Below are 26,487 nucleotides of genomic sequence, written 5' to 3' on the forward strand. Positions count from 1 at the left end.
GCCAGTCAAATAACATTTGCTTAAACTGAATGTTTGATGTTTCTATAGTGGTTCTTTACTCCTCTTTAGCTTATTTTTGATATGAGGTTGCAGAAAACTTCTGACCTTTAGGAAGGAGAGTACTCATTTTCTAGACTTTTGGCCAGATGGAAGGCGGATTGTTAGTGTTGTCCTAGACTTTCCTAAGAGCTGTTATTTCATAGATGGTTGAATCTGATTAGGGCTTTACAGCTCTGTAAGCCCCTCGTCGACAACTTGATAACTGTTGTGTGCTTTCTTCCTGTTTTGTCACCTCCATTTCTCTTCTTTTTAAATTCACTGTCCAACTTCTCCTGCACTCACTTTGTTCCCCCTTTTGCTCTCTCCTGTCATTCTTTCTTGCTTACTCTCTTGTTCTTCTGCTCTTCCATCATTTCTCCTCTATTTTCCATGACTTTCTTTTTCATCACCCTGCTCTTCAGTGGTTCTGTTGGACACCACAACAGTGCTAGGAGAACTGGATTGGAAGACCTATCCTGTCAATGGGGTGAGTGACGTTAGCATTTAATTTCACAATTGCGTTTTTTTTATTGTCCTTATTAAATTATGAGAGAGCATTTTAAATAAAACATTGTGATTAATCCTTTTTTTCATTTAGTGCATTAAAGTTCAAGTTTCTCAATACTATACTTTGAAATACTTTCTTTTCTAAAGTGAACCCTTGAGCCAGGGTCGACAAGATTTTCTTGAGCCTCACTCAGAGCACAACATGAGACAAGACCTTTGGGTCATAAAAAAAAAGAAAAAGAAAAAAATACACCAGCACCAGGTGACATTTTTTACTGTGTATGCCAACTGTCTTGACAGTAGTTAGACGAATGTGTCAATGTGGTGACTACATGGTCAAAAAATATCAGTAGGTCTTGGCTACAACTAGGCCGAATTTGTGGATGAAATTTTTCATTCTCACATAATTCCAGCTCCACAATGTTAATGAATATCATGAGTAATTTGCAAAGAGATGTCATTCTAACACTTCAAAAACAAGGAATGGGTTCATGTGTGACTTCAGTATATATGTATATGTAATTTTGATATCTGCTCTGTGATGGACTTGCAACTTGTCTATGGTGAACCCTGCCCTTTGCCAAATGGCAGCTGTGATAGCCTCCACCACCCCCACTACCCTGAATTTTATTAAGAGAGTATAGGAAATGAATGGATGAATTTTGGTATCTACGTTCTGACCTTGTTTAACTCAAATCACACTTTAGAATTATTATTATTTTTTTACAATGATGTGCTTTTGACTCATTTTGAAGTACGCTGACATTTTTGTGCAGGAAACTGTCCCAGCGCCTCAGGGCAGAGGTACCGCAGTTCACGACTTTGGCCCTACACCACACTGTTTTGCTCTATGGTTGCTTGACATTTCTGTGGGGTTTTGATGACAAAAAAATTAATGCGTATGGTTCTACATTTGCAGGGCTATCACAGAGATTTGTTGTCATGACACTGACAGTGATGTTGAGGTGCACAACTTTAGGAGGAGCCAAAGGGCGAAATTAGCCAAATTCTTTGGTGTTACTTTAAGGATGCGCCAAGCACTGCACAGAGGCAAGTGAAGAGTAACAGCACTAATTAACCCCAACAAAAAAGTAACTTCACGAGCCACAAACAGATGCTAGGGTGGACATGGGTGCTTTTGAAATTCTGTACAAAAAGTAGCTGACAGAGCAGCAAGTCATGGCATAGCTTTCAGATGAGCAGTGTGGCAGATACTAGGCAGCAAAAAACATTTTCAACATTTTCTTTGCTGACTATCTGGGAATTTTATGTGCTTTTGTTATGTCTTTGTGCTCCTCTTCTTTCACTCTGCCTTAGTAGAAGCATTCTCAGCATGGAGTGAGGGGGTTTTGATAACCCCAGCTTTTTTTTAAGTGGGTGGTGGGAGTCAAAGAGCAGGTAATGGTCTGTGTGTAGATATCTGATAAACTTCAATGTTTAGCTCACTGTCCTCTTCACTGTGCACGGCACTTTCTAAAAATGGCAGTGTATTCCCCTGACAGCCTCCCTTTTGGACTTGATGTTCCTGTCCACTGAAACGTTCTGTGAGGGCTTCTTCTTCTTGGGTTTTGATTTTGTCCCATCTGTCATCCATGTATCTGAACCCATAACTAGCTCTTGTACGCTTGGAGAAGTTAAGTGCCCTGCTTTCTACTTCCTCCACGTAATGATTGGCCAAAATAGGTAAGACTAGAAACTCTATATTATAACCGTATTTTTGTCTGTAGAAATATAAATTGTACATCAACGATTCACATTTCAAGCTTAAAATTTGAGAGATGACAACATTTCGGGAAGCATTTTTTTTTTTTGTGTTGGGTAGCTTCACATCACTTGACAAATGAGTATTTCACTGTAGTCTGAGACATTGTGATTTTTTTTAACCCTAATCAAGTATCTAGTGTAATCATACACATTAATTCCAATCATAACCCATAGTGGATGGAAGCTTTGCAGAAGAGTAAGTAATCTCAGAAATACAGAGAAATCTAAAAATGAAAGAACTGTGCAAAAGATTGAGCAGAACAAAATGAGCAATTTCTTGCTTGAAGAACAGAGGTTTCACACCACCTACCAACCTTACAAAGAATCTTTATCCTAGTCAAGAGTGGCAACTGTCACCATCATTACAGTCTAATGCTGTCACATTGCAAAAGGAGTGGAAACGTCATTAGGAGTAGGAGATTATTACTAATTTAAGATCTAGAGATCATACTGTACTAATATTTTAAAGGAAAATACTAGCTGCTGTGATCTTCACCTAATTTTAAAAACTGTATTTAGCTTGGAACTGCCGTCAACTTTCAGACTTGCTTTTTATAACCCAGAGAACTACTGAGGGGATATGAACGACTGCTTTTCTGATAACTGTGTGATGGTAAAAGGAGACATTCTGCAGACATTTATGGGCTTTAGAAGTTCCTTCTAAAGTTTTAGATATGTTAAAATGAGCCAAATGGAAAATAAGAAAAGAAAATAAGAGATAATAATATTTGTATACAGTTATCTTACTAGTCCTATACTGACATTTTCTGAGACTGAGCTTTAGGTTTTTCTCTTGGGTTCAGTGGACCTACTTCTTTCACCTCCAAGATAAAAATAAGATTTAACCGTGAATATTATATGAATAAGAACTCACAAACAGCACTCTGAAGTAAGTGAGACCATTTTGGAGATATAAAAGGTGCAGCTCTTGATCCAACAGACTCATTCTCACATGATTCCAGCTCCATAATGTGAATGAATAAGTAATTTTAATGAGTAATTTGCAAAGAGATGTAATTCTGAGACCACAAACAGTCTATGCTTTCTCAGCGTATGTTTTTTTCCAACAATAAAACACATGAAGATGTTTACATGCAATGAAAACAGGTTTGAACAGCCCACTAAAATATCAAGGGACTAAACTAATTTAATTGTAGCATGTAATTCTGGGCCTGAAGGGAAAGTGCTGCAGATTGCATTCTTACGAATATTTCATCTGGGACTGAGAAGCCATAGCAACAGCAATCATTTTTTTCATGACAATGTAAATAATTTGACACAAAAAGTGATGGCGGGGCTGTTTGTGCTTTTAGGTTATTATTAAAAGTGTAATAAATCCTTTGGAGCAAAACCAATAATAAATAGTTACAAAATACTGAGATATTTTAAAGGCAGTGTACCACTAAAATCTATTGCTCCTATGCATACAGCCCAAACACGCCTTATATCTTTAGGGACTAACAACAACATGAACTGATTGAAGGAAATACACAGCACAATGCCACATAGATTCATATCAAATCAATAATTCATAAAAACTACAGAGATCTAATGATATTTTCATAACACCCACACTTTTTCCTCCCATTAGTCTGACAAAGACAAATTGCCTTGTTTTAATCAAAACATCAAACTTCTGTGTCAGGTTGAGTGCTTCACCATTGTTGTTTGTAGATCATACTTGCCTTTGCACCGTTGGTGAGCACACGTTTGTGTGTGTGTGTCTGTACTTGTTTTGTCCTTGGAAACCATACGATGGATCCCGCATGTTTAATGGGGATTTTTGAGTGTAAAACCTTGGTTTTATGGTTAGGGTTAGACTTAGGTTATGCTTAAGTTAATTGTTAGTGTTAGACATTCAACTGTGATGGTTAGAGGTTGTGTAAGGGACTAGGAAATACATTTGGCTTGTGGTTTATCACCAAAAAGACAGAAACAAATTTGTCTGTGTGTTTACGTAACAACTGAAGTCTAAACATTTGATATTAACACTCGGACAAGTATGTGACCTGAAAGAGGAAACTTCATCTGTTTTGTATGCCTATACTTACATATTTTATTGTGTTATGTAAATTAAGGTGATATAATTCCACCATACATCTACTGTGTGAGGGCTGTAGTTGATCCTCCTCTTTCTTCAGACCCTGTTGCCTCTTTTCAAATGTGATGAAATTTCTGAAGTACGTTTTGTTTGTCAAACTGCTGCACTAAGGAAGATGAAGCTGTAGCTCATCACAGTGGCTAATTACAAAATATTTTGTGTGATTATTTGGAAATTACTTCATTACTTCAGATTAATTGCTTCCTAAGCCATGGAAAACATACTTATCATTTACATCTCTTGCACCTCTGTAGACCAAAGTGTGCAAAACAGCCCACAGCACTGGTGATACAAGATTAGGCAAAGCTCAATAATTGACTAGCAGTTGATTTAATGCTTTCTCAAAAAACAGAGACATTAATTACATATGACTACTTGAGAAGATGTGGTAGTGAAAGTGTGGTAGTTGCTCTCTTGTTAGTACGCCTAACTTCTATGCAGCCATTGCTGATTTGGTAGATGTTCCTTGTGAGGCAAAAGTTTAATCTTAAACTCTTGTCAGTGAACAACTTTAATAATAACTTTCCCTAAATTCAGTGGCTGTCAAAAGCTCCTGTCAGGAACAGAGTGCCAACCTTATGCTGCTGGGAGCCATGATAAAAAAAGAAAAAAAGCTTGTCATAACAGTATCTGAACATCTCTGCACAATCATGTGGCTCTGCAACTGCTTCTCAAGCTGTCAAAAAGAGGACCAAGGCTTCTATTAATGAATATAGTGAGAAAGTGCAACCAAAAGATACGATCTGTTTGTCATTTGACATTAAAATCGGGAACACTACTTAACCTGACAGGAAGGAGTCATTTCCGTTGTCCAGTCTAGACTGGATGTGGATGAAACATATTTGGATTTATATGCACCGAGTATAGCTGCTCTCTCCAGCTGCTCCGTCCAGTTTCTGACAACAGAGAAAGAAATGAGAGCTGAGGGAAAAGAAAATGGTGAAATCGGGTAATACTGTACCCAACAAGAGCAGCTACAGCTTTCAAGTGTTACAGCAAACTGTAGTTATTTTTTTTTTGATAAGTGGTTTCATATTTTATATTTGAAATTAAATGAAAATTATGTAAAATTATTTATTTTGTTTTATGAAATTGGTGCAGCAGATGCAGAAAAGGTCTGAGGCTCAGAGATCAGCTGAAGTACACACAAAGTTCAATGACTACTGTTTTCTGCAACAACATGTCACAAAACATGTTCAAAACAGAAAGTAACAGTCAGACACACATTTCCATTATATGTGTGGCTTTGTACAGCTCAGTCATTATTTTTTATTCTTTGATGTTATACACCAAAAACTCAGCACCAATTAAATACATCCATGTGGCTACCACAAGGATACTGAGCAGTACTTATCAGGAACTGAATAACATGCCTTCTCACCCCAAATCTAAACAGGAACTGAAACCTTTGACAAATACGCAATGATAATGAAGGGTTGTTTTCCCACTTTCTCCTTCAAAAAACAGTCTGAATGCAGAAAGAGAAAATAAGGTTAGCAATTAATGTGTGTTTTCTCCAAATAAGACCAACCTGCAGGTGAATGTGAACAAGTAAGACTTGATAGGATGCTTCAGAGTGACAGAGAGTGCAAGTGTCAATGTGATAATCTAAGTGTTTCAACTGCTGTTTAGGTTTTAAACTCCATGATGTGCTATGATACCAAACTAAGCATCAGTGCTTCATCACAGCTTGAAAAATACGTCCGCAGCAAACCTTTTTATGGGCCAGCTTCTGAAATTCTATTATTACTCTCTCATATTGCAATATTAGCATGAGTTCAGTACAATAATTAGCGCTACACTACTGAAAATCAGGTTTCCGTCTGCTGAGCTAGGGACTAATAGGCAGAGCGATTAGTAGGTGCATATCTGATTGCTTCAGAGAACGCAAGCTGCAGCTCATCTTTCAAACTCATGTAGTTTGTTTTCCCTGCTCTAAATCATGCCACCTCCCAAGGGTGCATTTTCGAAGACTGAGGCACACTCGGTGACAAATCACCATTTTTGCTTGTTTGTATGCATAATGGAACTCCAATTACTTAATGCTGATCATATGCAAACCAGAAACAGCGTTTTTTTTTTTTTTTAGATCATTTCTTTTTCAAGCTATCCTAAGGAGGGCACTGAAATGAAAATACACACTGAATATGCTGAAGAGACTCCTCTTGCATCAGATGTTTGGGTCCTGCTTTAAAATACACTTAATTTTTAATGATTTTTTCAGCATATCCACTTTTATGCAATAGTTGAAATTTTACAATAAATTGCATAGCATGTGGAAAAACACCAGAGAGGTCCTGCTGTTGTATACAACAGCCAGTGTATTTGGCTATGTATGAATATTTCATTTTCAGCAATGCTAGCAGGAAGTTTAGGGATGTAAACAGAGATCTGAATAAAATATCTAAGGTTTTGTTTCCTGAGAGTACCATAACCCATTCATCATTACCAAACCTAAATAAGTAGTTTTGCGCCTCAACCAACCCACCAGCAACAGAAACCAAAAATGTAGAACAAAAATGTAACATTAACAGATAATTTGGTTCGTGGTCCTCAACCAACTCCTCCAAACTTCTAATGCAGACTCTGTAAGTTATTAAAACTCCTCACCAAGCAATGGGCAGCTTTAGATTGAGTACCCTATGCGTTGAAAAATGAAAATACAACCTTAAACATCGCATTTCATACATTTGACAAAGAATCAGTATGTAATGAATTGGGACTGGAGTTTTGTAAGTCTATTAAATCAAGAAATTCAAATAATTTTATTGATGTACTGCCAAATTTCAACAAACGTCAATTTCAACAAATGTCAAAGATACAATCCATTTCAAACCAATTAGGATCAAATTCATTGTAGTACAATGATAATCTAATCAAATCCAATTAATTCAATTCCAAATTAGTCCAATTCATGCATACAAAGTCAATTTAAAAAAAAGGAGCCTTGCTAAGGAAACCAACAGATTGTACCGAAACTTGTCTTTGAGCCAATCCCCCATCCTAAGCATGCAGATGCAGACTTCAAAAAGGTAAACAAGGTTTATTCCAAAAGCAAAGCACAGGGCAAGAACAGAAAGTGCGGCTAAGTCTGATATAAAAAAAAAAAACTAAGAACTATGGCAAAACAAAACACGACTATGATTTCTAAATAACAAGACTATGGAGCTATGATTTAACAAGACTGTGGCACTGTGAATAACAAGACTATGTGGCAAAACCAGACTTAGCGTTCATAGCATGCGCGTGAAAAGTAAAGTGAGGATTTTGCAATGAGTGAGAGGAACCAGGAAACTATATACTGTGGGGAGGTGATTGGTGATGATGTGCAGCTGTGAAACAGAAAACAGGTGACTTGAGTGAACTAAGTGACAGGGGAAAAAACATGATAAGAAATCAACATGGAAACATGAGGAACCTGAAAACATAACAAATAACCTGAAAACAAGAATGTCAAAACATAAACCGTGACACCTTTCAAGTTCAAAATTCAGGGCAAATATGTTTCTGTGCACAGCGTCAATGGAGTCATAGCAACACAGTGGGATAATTGTGCATCACACATACTTTTATTTACATATAAATTTATATAACTCTTTGTGTTTGTCTACAAATTTTGATTCCATTGTGAAGTTCAGGAATGATTACAATAAGAAAAACCTTTTTCAATGCGTGTGCACGCCACTATATTTAAGGATGCAGTAAAATAAGTGTAAGCCAATCCTTAAAACTTTACAAAAGTGCAAGCATCACTGGTTTTATTTTCTTAAAGGTTAAAAAATAGAAATAAATACATAGAGTTAATTACAAATAATAAGCTATGTAAGAAACAGATATAAATCCAGGCTAATGTAGAGTTTGTATACTAACAAATCATGCAGTGGTTAATTATCATCCAACATAAACATTTGAATGTGCCCTTATTTCCAAGGTAAAGATAGTGAAGAGACATTCTTGATTACAGAACACCGAGTTCATCAAACATTGTTAAGGCATGGGCAAAATATTCTTAGTGGGTCAGAGTTTAAAAAAAAAGAAGGAATAATTATGACTGATTAATCATTTGGCCCTGGGATATCACAAAGAGATAATTTACATAGCTTAATTCATAAAAGATTAATTGCTTTCAGTCACTCCAGTCAAGGTTAAAGTATTATTTAATAATTTATCATTTAGAACACTCTACCACAGTTGTTTTACTTTCCTGTATGATTCTAGTGTACGTGTATACATTATACAGAATGCATGAATGTAACAATTAAAACAGGAGATTTATAGAATTTTGTGTTATTGATCATCCCAATGTGTAGATATAATGGATTTACATAATGTAGGAGTCAACATGGTGGCGAGTGAAATCAATAACCACTCAGAGAGTGTTTTCTGTATAGCTGCTAATACGTTCTCATAGTCAGCATTTATTATTAGTCTCAACCTGGAAATGATAGCGTGCAAGCACAGTGGTAGCTTCAGTCTTCGACTTTGTGAAGGAGCCTGGGAGAGGGAATGCTTTCAGAGGAAGATTTGCTGGGTTTTCACTCCTCTTTGGTGGAAATCTGTTCTGTACAAATTCAGGGGAAAGGTTCTAGAAAGACAGAATTTCAGACCGAAAACATTATAATTGACTGTCACTTCCTAAACCACTTGGGCTGTGCTCATCAAAGAAGTTTGAGATGAGTTGGCTTCCTTTGCAGTCTCTGGCATGCCATAATAATTTGTACACTATCCAAGAAGTCTGTATGTATGCAATGTGGTTTACTAGAAAAGTCATTTTGGTGGTGGCAGTGGTGATGAAGCAGCTGGGATGGATTAAGAGTAAGATCCTATTTTGTGGGAAAAATGCTCTTAGACTCCATTGTTTTAGTGCTGAGGCTCTATTTTAATTGACTGCGAGGTTAATCCTTTTCAAATGTCAATGGTAAGTGAGATACCTGCATTATGCCTCTTTATTAGAGGAATATTACCTGTTTGGGGGGTTTCTTTTTGACTGGTTGAACTCATGTGACACATCCATCACAAACAGAATAATGTAAAACGACTCTCTGTAAATGATGGAAGACAGGCAGGAATTCTGCTTTTTGTTCATGTTTGCAGTTTGGAATCCGTTAATGTTGTTCATCACACTTTCCACCTCAATGACCACCTCAAAGCTTGAAACTCAAGGTTGAAACTACTCGTGGTAGTTTTAATTTTGTTGAGAATTAGAATTATCGTGGCTACATTGCCTAATTTGTGGAAACGAGCAGGAACCCATTTCTCTGGAAAGCATCTTTTGGAGGATCCAACCTCTGAATTAAGGAAGCCGTGTTCAATAGTTTCTCTAACATTCTGAAACCAATGATCCAACATTAACACCCACTTGACAACATGAATTAAACAGTTCTCTCCAGCTCTCTTCTTCATTTTTAACACAACAATTCCTAGTTTTATTTTAATTGAATATTAACATAAATACTTTTCCATTCAAACAATATGCACAATATTTTCTGATTAGTCTACACACAATTCTCCACAATGAAAAAGCGGGAATGTTTTTTTTTTAAAGGATTGTAAATTCGTTAAAAAAGAAAGACTCAAATATTTAATTGACAAAAGTATTCAGACCCTTTGTTATGACACTCTAAATTGATCTTTGGTACATCTATCTATTGGGAATCCTAGAGATGGGGAACCTAACATGTTAACTGACATGATTTTTTGTCTGTGAGAGGAAGTCATAGCACCCAGAGAATCAAAGCATGCACAGGGAGAACATGCACAAGACAAAGGGCTCAGCTGAGATTTGAACCAGGAACCTTCTTGCTATGTGGCTAATCACCACACCGTGCAGCCCGCTAACTGAATTTTCTTGAAGAGTTGAAGAATGAAGAGCCACATTGTCTTTGTTGAGACGATATACACTTACATCAGGGTAACTATCAGGGTAATTCTCATTTAACCAAGTCTTTATGGTATAGCACATTTGGTGATTTCCTCTCAGCACCCATAAAATATGAGAACGTGTTTCCACTCATATTATTCACGTTGTTACTCCTTGAAATGTTTTTTTACATTGACCTTAGAAAGCCACAGATCTACTGTTTAAAAAAAAAAAAAAAGCTAATGAGCATTTGACACCAAATAAATGTTTCCAAACACAGCTTGTCAGCAAACTTTTGCCTTGTCAGTTCAGTGTCATTGAACACAGCGCAGTTAAGTAGCCTCTGCAGAGACACGTTGTAAACTGGGATTATGAAGCTTACTGCTCCCACAGTTTCGGCTATATTGGTTTCAATGTTTTTACTAAATTAAGGAAAATACTACAATAAGTATCAAACATTATTTAAATTATATCATGATGACATCCAAATCTAGCTACAGTGGTTGAGAAATAGCTTCTGTAACAAAATGCTAATTAGTCATTTAAGGAAAAACTCTCCATTACTGATAGTTACTCTTGCAATTCTTAGCCCTTAGAGATGGTAACAATCTATTATAGACTGTATATAACCACATAATGTGATATGCAGTTATGCGTGTGTGTACATTTATGAGCTATGCTTGTACTGTGGTTGACTCAATATTTCTTATTCTTGTATAATGGAGATATAGGTGAAAGAAACAGATAGTTTCTAGTCACATAATGATACAGTTTCAGTAACAGAAGAAATGCTTTTATTATCAGGTTGGGTATGGTGACTATTGAATGCAGTAACACACACACATGCACTCACACAAATAAATATATGCACGTGAGCATATTGATTAAATCTATCACATTACATGTGCCTAACTTGTAGAAACTATTTCTCAGTCTCAGCACAGCCTTTTTAGTCTTTTCAGCCTTAGCATTGCTTTAACTGTAACTTCCACCTTTGTAAGACAGTGTCAGAGTAGAAACCTATTCATTGTTGGGACTTGGTAGAGGATATGACCTGTGTTGAATTTGCAAAATGAAATTAGGGTTTAAAGTCTAAAACCTTCTTTTTTTTCCTGATCACAGGACCTTTGCCATTTGCTATTCAGATGTTTGATTCATTTTTAGAAGGCAGCGTTTTATGGCTGTCATGCCATCAATGCCGTGTCTGGAGATAATTCAAAAAATGCAATTGGTCTTGGATTGTTTCTGCGCAGTTTGCTTCTCTCTCAGATGCACAGATTAAACGATGACCTGATTTGAACATTTCTGTATTATGCTATGCTTCGTGGATTGGTTGATGATATGGTGGACTGTCCCTTTTTGACTCAAAGACTTCAACTATGCTTCGCTCTCCTTGTGTGACTTGATCTTTTTTTACTATGGCTGACTCTGTTTCATTCAATTATCGATGGCCACTGGTAAATCAGTGTATTATATCTAAATATACTGACTATTAATACTTTAAAAATATCGTACAATAGACTGATTAAATGGTTTTATACTTGATAGTCGAACCCATATTCCATGTTTCTGTTTTCTATGCCTCAAACTTGTCCTCTCTGAATCTTGTGCTCATAATTTATAATTGCATGTCTAGCTGTGGAACTGTCACAATCTCAGCTGTACATGCAACGCCACAGGAGAAGACCTGTCAATAAATGTTTAGGCTTTTGAGGCTTTGATCATCACACCGTTAAAGTGGAGCAGACAAATGAGAGAGCCTGGCTGATGCAACAGCTCGGAAACATTTGTGAAGCTGACTTTTTGTTTTTCAAATGTCATCTTTCTTTAGAAATTAACTTTCACTACAAGTGAATGATGTTCCAACATTTTCTTCAACAGCTGTGGAACCAGGTAGTACATTTGAGCTTCATGCTTATTCATAGCTGAATGAGTGTTAAGAGTCAGTATTGGTTTAAAGGGTTTGTTCATATGAGCAATGCAAATTAAAAGGACATTTTATTAATGCCAACTGGACAAACGTTTTAATTTTTTGTCATTGTAGGTTATAATTTGACTGAATATTCAAATACAACTCCAATTCCAAACTTGAACTGAATGCTGATGACAAGGCAGTTGGTCCCTCTTCTTTGTAGTGTGGAGGACGTGGTGTCCATGTTATCCAACAAGATCTTGAAATTGTGATTGGTCTCACCAAGGAACAGTTTACTACTTTGTCTCAGTCTATTTTAGATTATATTCATCCTAGAGAAGATGGCAGTGTTTCTGGGTCATACTCACATATGATAGAACCATACCTGATTTTGATCCAGTACTGCCTGAAGGCCTGAATATCATGGGTATTCAGTACTGATCTTCAGCCGTGTCCCTTGCACTCAGAGATGTCTCCAGATGCTCTGCATCTTTTGATGGAATATTCAAAGTCTTGACAATTTCATGATGATGAACAGTATTCTGAATTATTATATATATGTCTTCTCAATTTGTAGACAGTTTTATTTGTAGATTTCTGAACCTTTTCCCATCTTTGTTTCTCACTTTGATTTTCTAAGATGCTCTTTTATTCATATTCATTCATATCACTGACTTGTTGCCAAATATCAAATACAAATTAGTTGTAACATGTTTCTCAGGCTTTTTCATTTAGTATTTTGTACTTTTACAGCCTTTTTATCACCCCCTCAACATTTTTTTAGATGCCTTGCTGCCATCAAATTAAATTTTCACCAAATGCTAGAATTTCTCACTTCCAACACTTAATATGTTTTCTCTTGTGAATAAAATACTGGTTCCGGAGATTTGCTAATCATTGCTCTCTGATCTTATTTATATTTTACAATGTCCCTGCTGTGTTGGAATTGGAGGGCTACTGGCATGGCAATAATTACCAATTTACTCATGTGTACATACTGTATTTTCCCAGTGGGATGCCATCACAGAGATGGATGAACAGAACAGACCTATTCACACCTTCCAGGTCTGTCACGTAATGGAGCCAAACCAGAACAACTGGCTGCGGTCTGGATGGATCCAGCGGCAAGCTGCACAGCGGGTCTGGATCATATCACACTTACTCAGACGTGTTCTTGTTCATCAATGTCTGAAACCTATTTCAAATGACGTAGTGTTGAAATAGGCTTTGTGATTGTGATGTTGTCTCAAAGTTGAAAAAGTGTCTATCGCCCTAAAGGAACTCCAGTTCACATCACAACCTACTGTGTCATGGGACAAAAATAGCAGCCAGATGGCAGCCCCTTTACAATATCAAAACCCAAAAAATATCCAACATTATTCTAAAGAAAGCCTGATTCATTCAGAGAAGCTTATGATAAATCAGAGAAGGTGCCAAAATTCTTTCGTCCACACTGACTCCAGTATACAGCTGTATCACAAAAGGCTATTTAATTCTGACAGGATAATGCGTAATCTGAAACGTACCCTTTCTGGAGAGAACCAGAAACATATATTTCATCCAACAGTTTTCATGGGCTGCCTTTCATCCACTTTTACTATCCCATTTAGCATTCTAATTATATTTTTTGTAGAATTGTTTGGTGTTATGCTTGCACACAACTAAATCATGTTGAACTTTTCCACACAGTTCCAGTACAGTTTATGCCACAATGTCCTTAAAAATTAAGCCACCTGAATTCATCTAAAGAAAGAAACCAAGTCAAATGTGGAGCCAAAAAAATAAAAAATAATATTTATCATTTATTATTATCTAAAATAATGCATTTATCTCTATTTTGACTCAGGTATATGTAGAGCTGCGTTTCACCCTGAGAGACTGCAACTCCATTCCTTGGGTGTCTGGCACCTGTAAAGAAACCTTCAACCTCTTTTACCTGCAGACAAATGAACCACTTTCTGCAGGAACACGGTTTCGGCCTCCTGACTATGCCAAGGTTAGTTATTGGACCCTAATGAGATATACAGATCTATAGATAGATGAGGCAGATGAGATAGATGGTGAGATATATAGATAGACGAGATAGATAGATAGATGAGGGCACATGAGGGCACATGAGGGTCTCATTGGTTGTGTGAAAGAATTTTGAGTTACATTCTGTTATCCTTCATTAAAAGTGAATAAAGTCTTTGTTGTTGGCTTTAAGGTGGACACCATCGCAGCAGATGAAAGCTTCACACAGACAGACCTTGGAGATCGTGTTCTTCGCCTCAATACTGAGGTCAGGGAAGTGGGACCAGTGACACAGAAGGGCTTCTATTTGGCCTTTCAGGATGTGGGAGCATGTATTGCCCTTGTGTCTGTCAAGGTCTGTGTACAGAGTGGTATGACTTATGTTTGCATTTAATGCAGGCATGAAATAGATAATGATATCTTCGAAAGACCGGCCATACTTCAACATGATGTTTACCTTTTTCATGTAAGGTGTTTTACAAACGTTGCCCATCGACTTTGAGGAACCTGGCAGCATTTCCTGACACAGTGCCGCACATGGACTCGTCATCTCTGGTGGAAGTGAGGGGTGCATGTGTGGAGAATGCAGAAGAGAGGGACACACCTAAGCTGTACTGTGGGGCTGATGGAGACTGGCTGGTACCACTTGGCCGCTGCATCTGTATCATTGGCCATGAGGAGATGGATGGCCACTGCCGAGGTGAGAGGTTGCATCTGACATTTTTGTGTGTGTTTGTGTCTGTGTTAATTTTAGAGGAGTAGGCTTTTCAGTGAACAAAACTGCAGATAAAGAGAAACACATGAAGAGAAGAGAAGGCATTGCATCACACAAACAGATCTCTCATAAGTGCCTTCCCTGTGATCTGCAGGAGTTTGAATTTACTGAACTGATATTCCCTCCTCCCATTCTAAGACCCTGCATCCTTGTCTGATCCTTTCCATCCACATTTCTCTTCATCCCTTTTCAGCTCCGCCTCCCCTTATCATCTTCTCTTGTCTCTTATCCACTTTGTTTACTCTTCACTTGCTCCCCTTTCACTCCTATCCTTTCATTTCTTCCTTTTAAATCCCACTCTTGATATAATTGGATTCCTTTTCTGCCAGGAGACAATTAGAAAAATGAAATAGGAAGTTATTTTATGTTTCACCCAGATTTCAAATTGGAAAGTTATTTATGGTGTTTGGATTTGTGTTGTACATATCTGATAAGTTATTAATATTCAGTGTTATGTTGTATAACATCCAGCTACTCAACATTTATTGTACAAACAATCATTAAAATCTAAAAACATCAATAAATACCACAATGTTCCTGTAATAGGCTTTTTGGGGTGCCTCTTGTCTAATAACTCCTCTCAGCATTACCTAAATGTAGCACATTACGAGCTGAGCAGATTAAGAGAAAGTTAAAGAAATTGTTGACTTGTTCCAGATAGTCTTTGGCCTGGTTTCTCAATAAGACTGTGAAGACAGACTTGGGGCCAGCCGGGTAATTGCCTTCATTTGTTAGTTTCACAGATAATTTAGCCTGCACCTCATCTTTTCTAAATCTCTCCCAGCCTCCTCTTTCATCCCAGCCTTACTCTTGTAATTAAGGCAGTAGCAAAATTGAGCCACAATCCATGATCACAAAGTTCCCCTCTGTATTACTTTCCAGATTTTGTAGACTTACAGCTGTCTCATCTGGTTGGGTGAAATTCATGTGGAACCCCTGTGGAGATGTGGTTGCACAGAGTATTACAGCAAGAGCTCCAACAGTCATTAGGAGCTGATATGTAGGACAGGCTGTAATAACTTCTTTATTTGCTCCTCGGGTGTAATTTTTCTTTTTATCTTCTTCTCTTTTATCTGCTTTTTATTTATCTTTTCACTCTCACTCACTCTCAATCATCTCAAGTTAAACAACGCAGAAGCCTGTCAGGAGAGATTACCGATGAGACGGCAGCTTAGGAGCAGCACTCTCGTGGTGTCCCTTGTATATGTCCTACATCTCTACACTCCCATTTTACCCATGGTGGCTTCTCTTGATGGAGCTGTATTTGCAACAGCATCAAGGGGGTCTTTGCAGCCGCTACAATGAATGGGTCAATAACTTTCGTAGTTGTGACCCACTTGGCAGTTGTTTTTCAGCCACAAATCGGGTGTTCCTCAAACTAACAAACACTTACAGATACTTAGAGCAGCAGTAAAAATGTAATTTCATTCTAGATTTTCCTGTTGATAGTATATTGTACTACATTTCCCTGAAAATCAGTTTTTTCATATTGCAAATGCATGAAACAACTGAACAGAAAAATCTGTTTTCATCCCTTAAAGTAAAATCCTGATGAATGCAGTTTAGTTACCTTGGTACAGTTAGCATGTATATGTTTAATATGGTCTTACTTCAGCCCTGCTGTTGATTTGTGTCTTTGCCAGTAGTGATATTTCACCAAGGAAAGGTGCATATCTTGGTATAATGTATGAATATGTAATTCAAAAACAATATAATTTTGAAATTATGCCATTACTGAAATTCAGAAATATTGGGGCAGAGGTGTTGGATGTTTGCACTTATCTACACTGTGTTCCTTCTGTTGATATTGCCCTTTAAGTATTTAGAAACCGAGAATGCTGTATTTCTGATACAAGGAAATGTTTTCCCATTCAAATCCTCAATTAGGATTTTTGCTCCTAAACAGTTTTAGTTTTGCTTCATAATGCATTAAATGTTTCTCAAATGGACCAATGCTCATCGAGCCTCATCAAATACTCCTCAAAGTGCTCTAAAGTATAAACTACATTCACTATTTCACACACTGATGGATGGCATTGAGGTGTTGGGGATCAGCGTCTTAGCTGAGGATTTTTTTTTCTATAATTTGTCAGTTTCCACTTTAACTTGTGGTCTGTGGACCAGGTTATAACATAAATGCGTGTTCTTCTATATCTGTTTTAAAGGGTGATTGAGAGTTGACTTTAAGTGTTCGGTCAATGCCAAATTATTTCATGTTAGAATATTTTTTCAATATTCTTCAAGCCATTTATCTATTCATTCATTTTTGGATTTCTTTTTTTATTTTTATGTGGTTGTATGAGCATCGTTTGATATTCTTTACCAGTGACACCAAAGCTTTTGTTGAGTATGTAATGAGTAGTTTGTTTCTGTAATTTGGTCTGAATTTGGTCACCACTTTTGGTGCTGAGTGTTCCAGAAATGCCTAGCTCAACATCCTGAGCAACAGAAACCCATGCAACGAAAGTTCTCACTCGGTGACAGATCTGATCTGTGCCTCTTTTGTATGATTATCTTTTTTTTCTTTGTATGGTCAGTGTTTAATTCGCACAAGTAGATGTTGCAACAAACAGTTTTTCCTGGACAATCCTCTTCAGGAGTATTCCTCAGTCCAAGTCAGGATTTTATCTACAGAAGAATGTTTTTTCTGCAGTGAATCTTAATGCACTATTACCTGAAGGTCCAAAGAACCTGTCCATTCAACACTGGATTTTGGCCATGTCACAACAGAGATTATTATAGAGAATGAAAATCCCTGAATTCTTTTTGCATTGAAAATTGTTTACTAATCTTCTTTTCTCACTGTCACATAGTAGTGAGCCCCCGTTACTGACTTACTGCCAGTTTTAGCTGTGAGAAGTTTTATTTGATGTTTGTTCACAAAAAATACATGAATTGTGACACTCTCAGATGTGCAAACCTAATGTAAGACCATTTCAACCAGCTCCAGGCTCCTGTGGCTCCCCCAGTTGTCCCTTGGCTCTCGTCCCAAGCAAAAATATTTAGCCTTAGCATCAATGGCTAGTTTTTCCCACAATATGCCTTGTAATCTATAGAAGACGATTGGAAGCCATAAGAGGCTAAAATGTTGTTTTTTGGAAAGGAGTTTAAAACTGTTTACAGCTAACGTGAGTAACTCTGCTCATCTTGTTAAAATCTTCTGAATTGCAAAAACTGAAGACTAGCATTCAGTGATTGCTACTTCATATAATTTTTGCAGGCCAGTCACACTCGCATAAGCTGTAACAGCACTAAAACAGTACTCCCCTTCGGTAGCAGCCTTCCCCAGAGAAAGAAGGGGGAATGCAAAACGAACTTATAAAGAGCATAACAAACAGTCAGAGGTGTTCACCCAGCTTCCAAACTCCCCAGATAACAGTCTGATGGGCTCTGTTGGAAGCAAGCCCAATCCACAAAGATCCCATCACATAACCCACAGGGCATAAAGGATGTACTGCTAGTACCTATGTACCAGACACTCCAGGACACTGAAATGTTGTTTGGACATGTCCTGACTGATCAGAGCTATTTTAGTAGCACAAGGAGAACATACTCAATTTTAAACATATCTTTATAATGTTGTGGCTGATCTATTTACTTTTTCTTCATTAAATACCTAGATTAATGGCAGTTAGTGTCTGTTTGTCTGTTAAATGTTTTTCTGGGTTTTCTTTGCTGGAGATTTGTGGATGAGAAGCAAATGTCATCTGTCTGTGAATCTGAAACAAAACCCACATTTCCCTAAGTGGCTCTTCAATTTAAGATTCTCACTTCTCTGAATAACTAATACAGGGCAGTAAGTAAAGAACACTAGAAACCTGAGGTAAAACTATGCCTCATTTTTGTTTCTATCAAGAAAGCTTTGATGTGGAATGGTCGCATGCTATCATCAAATTTATCATTAAGCTGAAAGGAATGGTCAATAGGAGCAACACATCATGGCCTTATAGTTAATAATTTATGGCCAATTGTCTTTTTTTTTCTCATTAATAATTTCCACAGGTCTGACAGAGCTTAGGCGGTAATAAAGCTGTGCACTTCGCAAGTAGTTGCAGGAAGTTTAGGCGTGAACTTTCGGTGACTTCTGCTTTCTCCTCGTTTTCATTTTGGAACACTGCTTCAAAGGGTGCTGTGATCAAAGCTGTCTGAGAAGCAGCATGGGGAAAAGCAAAAGAGGGAGAGAGGGAGCAAGGGGAAGAGACAGACAGTGAGAGAATAGGGAAAACCCTCAGCGCTCCCAAATATAAGCAGAGCCCGACACTAACACGTCCATCTTTCCCTCCCAGCTGCCTAAACAAAGGCATCAGTGCTTATCAAACCCTGCTTTCTACCCCAACAGCATCCTACCAGACTGTTCTGACATCTCAATTGAGCGCTTTATTATTCTATTCCTTTCATTCAGCGTCAGCCACAAGAGGATTACTCAGAGATAGGCTGGTTATATCATGACCTAGATAAAGCAACATCATAGAGCTGATTCTATTTGTTCCACATCCTTTCGTCACAGCACCATATTCAAAAGGAGGCAGTGAACTGCAGGGGAAGCTAATAGAGATGTCTTTTCAAATTTAATTTGAATCAGAGCAGATACTCTGAGGAGAACAAAAAACCCACCAAATGGATCGGTTACTACTCTCAGCAGCTGAGAAATTTGGATGTTTAGGGTTAAAAAAAGAATAGTTTTTGCTGTCATGTCATTCTGTACTTTTCATGTAATTCAGTTCAGTCTGTGGGTCAGCCTTTTTTCTCATTCTGCCTATTGAACTTGACCTACCCATGTCAGAATGCTTCTGTCGAATCGAAAATACTCTCTTATGGCTTCCAGCCCAAGTACAAAGTTGTGACCTTAAATTTAAGTAAAATGGAATAGTAAATCAATACATCTCTTGGTTGTATTAGAGTTACTGCGATCCTCTTGTGTCCATTAAGGACTGTGTTTACTCTGGCCTCTCACTCACCACTGCCAGACTAGAGCATCACTCATTCTCTGTGAACTTCCCATCTGCATATCAAAGCTGAAAGACCAGGCAGGATAAACACACTCTCTGGCACCATCTGTTTCTGACAACATTAAGTCAAGAGACGGCTTCCAACCCTACACACATCAACTCAAAATCACTTTGTATGCCATTACAGTCATGTAAATTGTGCATGTGAGGTAGGGAAGTGCCTAGCTTGACAATTCCTCCAAGGTTACCTGCTGAAACTCAGTTCTTTAGCCTTGGTTTAAAAATTCAAGGTGAGGCTAAATATTAATCTAGTGTTAGATTATTCAACCTTTTCTGACCAAAAGTATAACAGATCAAATAACTTTTTTGTGGCACCCTGGTTAAGACTGCACTGGTTGTGCAGTCATTAATTTAACTGTAACATTTCCCATATGGCAATAGTTTGAACAGGTCATGTTCATGGTTGAATGATTCTCTTATGATGCTGAGAGCTTTATTGTTGCTGTGGTTTATGTTAATATCATGCAGTTCAGGAAGTCAAGCTTATGATGTGGTATGCTTACTTACACATAAACTGTAGGTTTCTCCAGTGGCAGCTCTATAGTCTGCAGCCTGTTGTTTCACACAATGATTGAAAGCTCTGCATGCAACATGCCTACCAACCCTCCTGCTAATTTGTCATCAGGATTTTGTGGGTCCCCAAAGAGAAGAGTTGAGAATGATGCTCCAATGTGGAAACACTCAATTGAGTCTCCTAAGAGCTTGAATAACTATTACTCAAGTGATTTGTGTTTCGCCCCAGCCACCTGAAGGGGCGGTACTTTATAGAACACCAATATGGGACCCAAATCTACAGGGTTGTTTTGATTGGAGGACTTATTGGGAAAGAAAATCAGCTTAAAGGGGTTCCTCATATCCCAAAGTTATATTCAAGTCTTTGTAATGAGATGTTGTCATCAAAATTGTCAAATGAGATCTAACAGGACCACCACAAAAATCAAACTGAGGTAGCAAGGTCATCAGTAACTTTAATTAGTGAAGTTTCAGTACTGTGTTATGGTGCTCTCTAAATCCAGATGAAACTCTTTATATAGACCATTGTTCTGTAAATAAGTTTTTAGTTGATTTAAGGAAACTTTTTCATTGATTTTAGAGATACAGGGAAGGCTATATGTAGGTCTATAACTGACAAAAACTGTCAGGATCAAGATAGAGCTTTTAAAGCAATAGTTTGATTATAGCTGACTTAACGTTCTGTGGTACACAGACAGACATCTGATTGAGTACAGGGGTATTAGAGGTGTCCAGTCTTGTTGAGACAGGGTCATGTTGATGGCTTAGGAGCTCTAAATGTGACGTTGAGTCAAGCAGATCAATGAGAGAGAAGAAGTGTAAATACAAGTATAACGTAGGCTGTTCACCATTTTCCTAAGCTGTAGAATCAAACATTAGAGATATATCAGCTGTGTGCAGGAAATATTTTTTTCTCTAATTGATACAATTTTTTTTAAATAAAAAAGTTTATAGAATAATTGCTATCAGACACAGAAGAAATGCACTGGTCAACAGTGCGATAACTCAAAAGTAAAATAAATAAAAAAGCTAAAACAAAAGATATGGTTATTCTTATTTTACTCTATTAGCAATAAATAGTATGCATTCCTAGCTGTATGCAAGACTTCATGTTATGAAACTACAGGCAAAGTATCAAAAATCCTTAGATTTTTTTTTTTTTAAACTAGATTTTGGTACAATTAGTCATCTTTGCCCTTTTGTTTCCATTTGGACAACACTTTCTAGATCATAGTAGTGTCGTGTCCTCCTGGGTAAATATATCTCAGGAGAAAGAGTGATCATTTTCCAGTTGGAAGCTTGGTGGCCCTCATATTTCACTAACCACATGTCAAAGTGTCCATGTGCAAGACACTGAACATCCCATTGTATCTGAATGTGAATGGTGTAGTGGAGATAAAAAAAAGTACTACTTAGCCTGCAACACTGTATAGATTTAGTATATAGTATATAGTGTTTTATGCGTGTATTGTTGAATGTAGGTTGTAGAGTAAAAGCATTTTATTCTAGTTGACAAGTGCTCAACTAGACTAGAAAAGTGTAAGTCCATTTATCAGTGACAGACACAGATTATCTTTCATGGAGATATTTAATGTAGTGATTGTGGAGTACGTATACGAGTGTCTTCATATACAAATTATAGCTGTCTGGAATGAAATAAAAATGATATTTTTCTTGGCCACGGTCAAGCTTATAAATATAGGGTTATTTGCTGGTGAAAATTGTGAAGGGTCAAAGTTAAAAAAAATCTATGTAATTTGCCATGTTGGCATGATGGCTTTACAGCTCTGTATGCAATACAATATTAACATCTGAATGAACAAATGAACACTTGATCTTGAAGTTTCTAGCTCTGGCATTCAAGTGACAACAATGTACCCTTAGGTATAATCATCATTGAACCATTACTCATCCAGAGTTTTTACAAGCTTACATGTATATGCGCCAGAGACAGTGAATCAATCAGCTCAGAGTAACTACATCCACTAAGTTGATTGAATCAGAATTACTTTTACAGAACGACGCATAAAATTATTTTATCATGTGTACTTCGTTCAACCAGGATTAAAAATGTAGTCACAACGATCATCTGGCAGGAGTCTAATAGCTCTGTATACTGGGTCAAGGCTAGGCCACATTCATGCAACACAGCATGGAGCTTCCCACCATATGATTAAAAACAACTGATGTCAACAGAGATTAAACTGCTGTTTTTTTCTTTTCCGTTTTTTCGGTGGAGGTAATAATGCATCACAAAATAAAGGTTAAAGTGATGCAGTAAAAACTCATAATGTGAGGGAAATAAATGTGACTCCACTGTTGCATCTTTCTGCTTCTGTTGAATATTGAAACGTTGAAAATATAAAATCCCTCTCACTGATTTCCAATGAAGTCCTGATTGGATTCCTTTCTGTGTTACTTTTTTTTCTTAGTAACACTTTTTCTTAAAGCTGGCATATTTATGTGCTAATTTCTTTAGATATTATCAACCAAACCACACATATACAGTGCATTCTCAGACAAATCACTTTGCAATAAAATTCCCTGAAAATTAAATAAATTCACTATTAATGTTTTATTCTTCACCGCTGAGGTAAAGTCTTAGAAGAGGGAGGCATTCTGTAAACGGTTGTGCCGTCCTCTGATAAGCCTTACTGGAAAGAGTGACAGAGAGGAAAGCAGGAGGGCAGATGGGTAAAAGAAAATGTACTGGAAGCAAAAAAGTTTGTGAAATATTGAAAAGATAAGGAAAGGAGAGCTGGCTGCGTTGATGGAAAGAAAGAAATGGGAAGGTAAAATTGTTGTTGGGGTCGTCAAAAGTCAACCAGTGTAAGGATGGAAAATTGAGAATACCTAAGTCAGCAGAATGTATGGTGTGAGCGCAGGATGGTTTTATAGTGAAGGCAGGCTGTAATTATTTTTTTCACCATGCATTATTTGTATCTTAATAACGCCTATTCTACCTGCCTGAAACACAAACTTTCCTTGTCTGTTTTTAAAGACATCTGAAAATAGGAATGTTCTAACCTCCGAACGAAAATAAATGAGCTCCAGAGACTTCCATGCATTTATATTCAGGTTGTTTTTTTTACGTCTTTTACTATCGTGCATGCTTCTGCATTGCAACACAATCATCTATCAACTGCATTTACTCTTCTAAGTTTATTTTCCACGATTGCATTTCTACTTGTTATCTGACATCTTATCTGATGTTATATCTTATCTTATGTTATCTGACGTCAAAAAATACATTTAGCATACGTCCCGTCAATGAATAGTCTATTACTTGTACCGGAGACAAACATTTAAACAGTTTGACAAAACTTGAATTATCATATTATATATATATATTTATCATTATTATATCTAACTCCAGATTGTTCAGACAATTATGGTTACCACAGTATGAGAAATTATGGTCACTCAACTTTCATCAACGCTACTGGCAGTTCATCATTTTACCACTGGAACATCCTATTTTAAGACTTTTATTTAATCCACGATCTGGAAACAGAACTAATAGATTCGTTTTCCCTGCCAGATCACCAAACATGGTTTACATGCTAGTAAACTTATGTCTAATAATGGCAATGTTATGTAAAGGTAATGTTGAGCATCTGCTGTTTAGAAGTAATCTGGTCACTTGCCAGTTGTACATCTGGTATTAGGGCTTTATAAATTTATAGTCTAAAGATTGGCCTTCAAAGTTTTGTAAGTTCTTGAATAAGTGTTTATTGAAAAAAACATGTTTAAGGGCATCACAGGCCTTAACCAAAGATGTTCTAAGGGATGAGCGTTGTTGCATGAAAAACCCTAATCTTTTGTATATAACTTTTTTTTTTCTCCAGCTTGTCGGCCTGGATTCTTCAAGGCATTTGCTGGGAACACTAAATGCTCCAAGTGTCCTCTGCATAGCTCCAGCCACGACCAGGCGGCCACCATCTGTCACTGCGATAAAAGCTTCTACAGGGCTATCAAAGACCCCAACACAATGGCTTGCACAAGTCAGTGGAAATTTGTATTTTGTTTGTTTTTAAAAACATAGCTATATTCAGAAAGAACATTCTTTAATTTAGAGTGCAATTCCAGTTATACCATTTTCTCCATACTCTTTGTTTTTATGTTTTTTTCTCTATTTTTTATAACTTGCAGTTCTTAAAAACTGAAAAAAAGAAATCCATGAAAATAATCTATTTATGTCTATTTAAAATGGCCTCAGTGTGACCACACGTTTACCTAAATTCATATGCAAATTATCCCCAATTATATCTCACTGCTGGCCGGGCAACAGTTGCCCACCCTTGAGCAACATATTGTTGCCATCCCAGCAAGACAAAAATCTCATCTTGTCAACATTTTTTCAAATCATGACAGCAAACATATCCAGTTATAACAAGAGTTTTCTTGGGTGAGGACATATGGCACAGTGGAATGGCTTTTGTTCTCTCACAGTAGATTAACTACAGGATCAGATTCCCTGTTAGGGACTCAAATGTGGCTCACAAAGAGCTGGTCATCCAGTAACAACAGGGTCAGTTGTTTGATCTGCAGTATACATGCCAAAATGTCACTGGGCAAGATAGTAAAAGCCAGAATTTTCCTGATCCATTCGCTGATGTGTTACCGTGTGTATGATAGATTCATGCATTGAAAATAAACACACTGTGTGAATGGGCGATTGTGGGTTTTACTCTAAAGCAGTTTAGTGTATTGCAACAGCGCTTTGAATGTTCAATAAGTGTAAGGAAATGTGTTAAAATGCAGTCCATATGCAGTCCAGTCAATTTGGTCTACACATACTTGCCACAATATACTTTCCTATGTTAAAAAATGTCAGAGCTGTCACGGTTTCAGTTTAGTTTACATTTAAAACTGTCCATTTTGTCCCATTTTAGTGGGTTATGTTCTTTCCTCTTATTCTATTTTAAAATAGTCCCTGCTTTTCTGTCACTTTTGCTTCCAGTGTTTGCCAGACGTGTTCACAAGTCATTTTTCCAAGTCCAAGTCAAGTCTCAATTTTTTTTTACCCAAGTCCCAGTCAAGTCTCAAGTCTCAAATGACTGAAGACATTGTAACCTATATTACCTATAAACATAAACATATTACATTTTAAATAAACACTTGGGGCAGCTAAACATGGATGTCTAATAAAGGCATGTTAGACTAACTAGTCAACCTGAAATTCTATCAGGTGTCCCTGAAATTGTAAAAGTAGGCTATTTTAAAACAGCAATTAGATTAACGTTAAGCTGCATCCACGTAGACTTAGCTTAGCAATTCACTTGGTAACTGTTAACCTAGGCTACTTAACCAAAGTCCTTCCCAAATTTTACAGGCTGCTGCTGATAAATCAGCACACCGTGTACTGAACAATGAAGCTATAATCTGCATATAGTTTAAAACACTGTTTACTTTGATTAGTTTGCTAGCTGTCGATACGCGCTAAGTGTCCCTTTCACATTACAAAGACACTGACCTATCCTTGTGCGTTTTTAGGTGCCTGATGAAGTTGGACATAGTTGAGCCGGCATCATTAATCCTGATACCACACACTTTGCAAGTGGCCGTTTGCTTGTTTGCTGTCTGTGTGAATGCTTAATAACCAAATGTGACAACATATGGCACAGTTCCAGAGGAGCTTGACGCTGCCATGGTTAAAGTAGTTTTGATCAGTGGCTGCATGCATGGGTGAGGCTATGTTGCACTCAGCCTGCCATCAGCCTTGTCATACATTGGAATTAATTAAATAAAAATCAGAAACAATAATTTCATGAAATTAAGATTGTTTATGAGTCCCGAACCTTGAGTCCCAGTCAAGTTTAAAGTCTTTTAAGGGCAAGTCTGAGGTCAAGTTTCAAGTCTTTGTTTGTGTGACTTAAATGCAAATCGAGTCGAGTGATGCGACTTGAGTCCCCATCTTTGGTGTTTGCATCACATCTGTTTTTTGTTTAGTTGATTTTAGTTGTTCTATTCCTGCGATCCACACCTACATGA

The 26,487-nt window shown here is 37.3% G+C and overlaps 1 protein-coding gene across 1 annotated transcript in view; it reads left to right on the forward strand.

The window, feature by feature from the left end:
- LOC140302021 (ephrin type-A receptor 6-like) overlaps positions 1–26,487 on the forward strand; it is a 67,830-nt gene that overhangs the window by 12,061 nt on the left and 29,282 nt on the right. Inside the window, exons 2-7 of the mRNA XM_072380753.1 lie at positions 462–526; positions 13,195–13,323; positions 14,030–14,179; positions 14,390–14,551; positions 14,668–14,896; positions 24,342–24,497. Of these exons, the coding sequence (XP_072236854.1) occupies positions 462–526; positions 13,195–13,323; positions 14,030–14,179; positions 14,390–14,551; positions 14,668–14,896; positions 24,342–24,497 (891 nt within the window). The remainder of the gene's footprint in view (positions 1–461; positions 527–13,194; positions 13,324–14,029; positions 14,180–14,389; positions 14,552–14,667; positions 14,897–24,341; positions 24,498–26,487) is intronic.

Source organism: Leuresthes tenuis, unplaced genomic scaffold, assembly GCF_036924035.1.
Source record: "Leuresthes tenuis unplaced genomic scaffold, fLeuTen1.0.hap1 SCAF_2, whole genome shotgun sequence".
Lineage (NCBI taxonomy): Eukaryota > Metazoa > Chordata > Actinopteri > Atheriniformes > Atherinopsidae > Leuresthes > Leuresthes tenuis.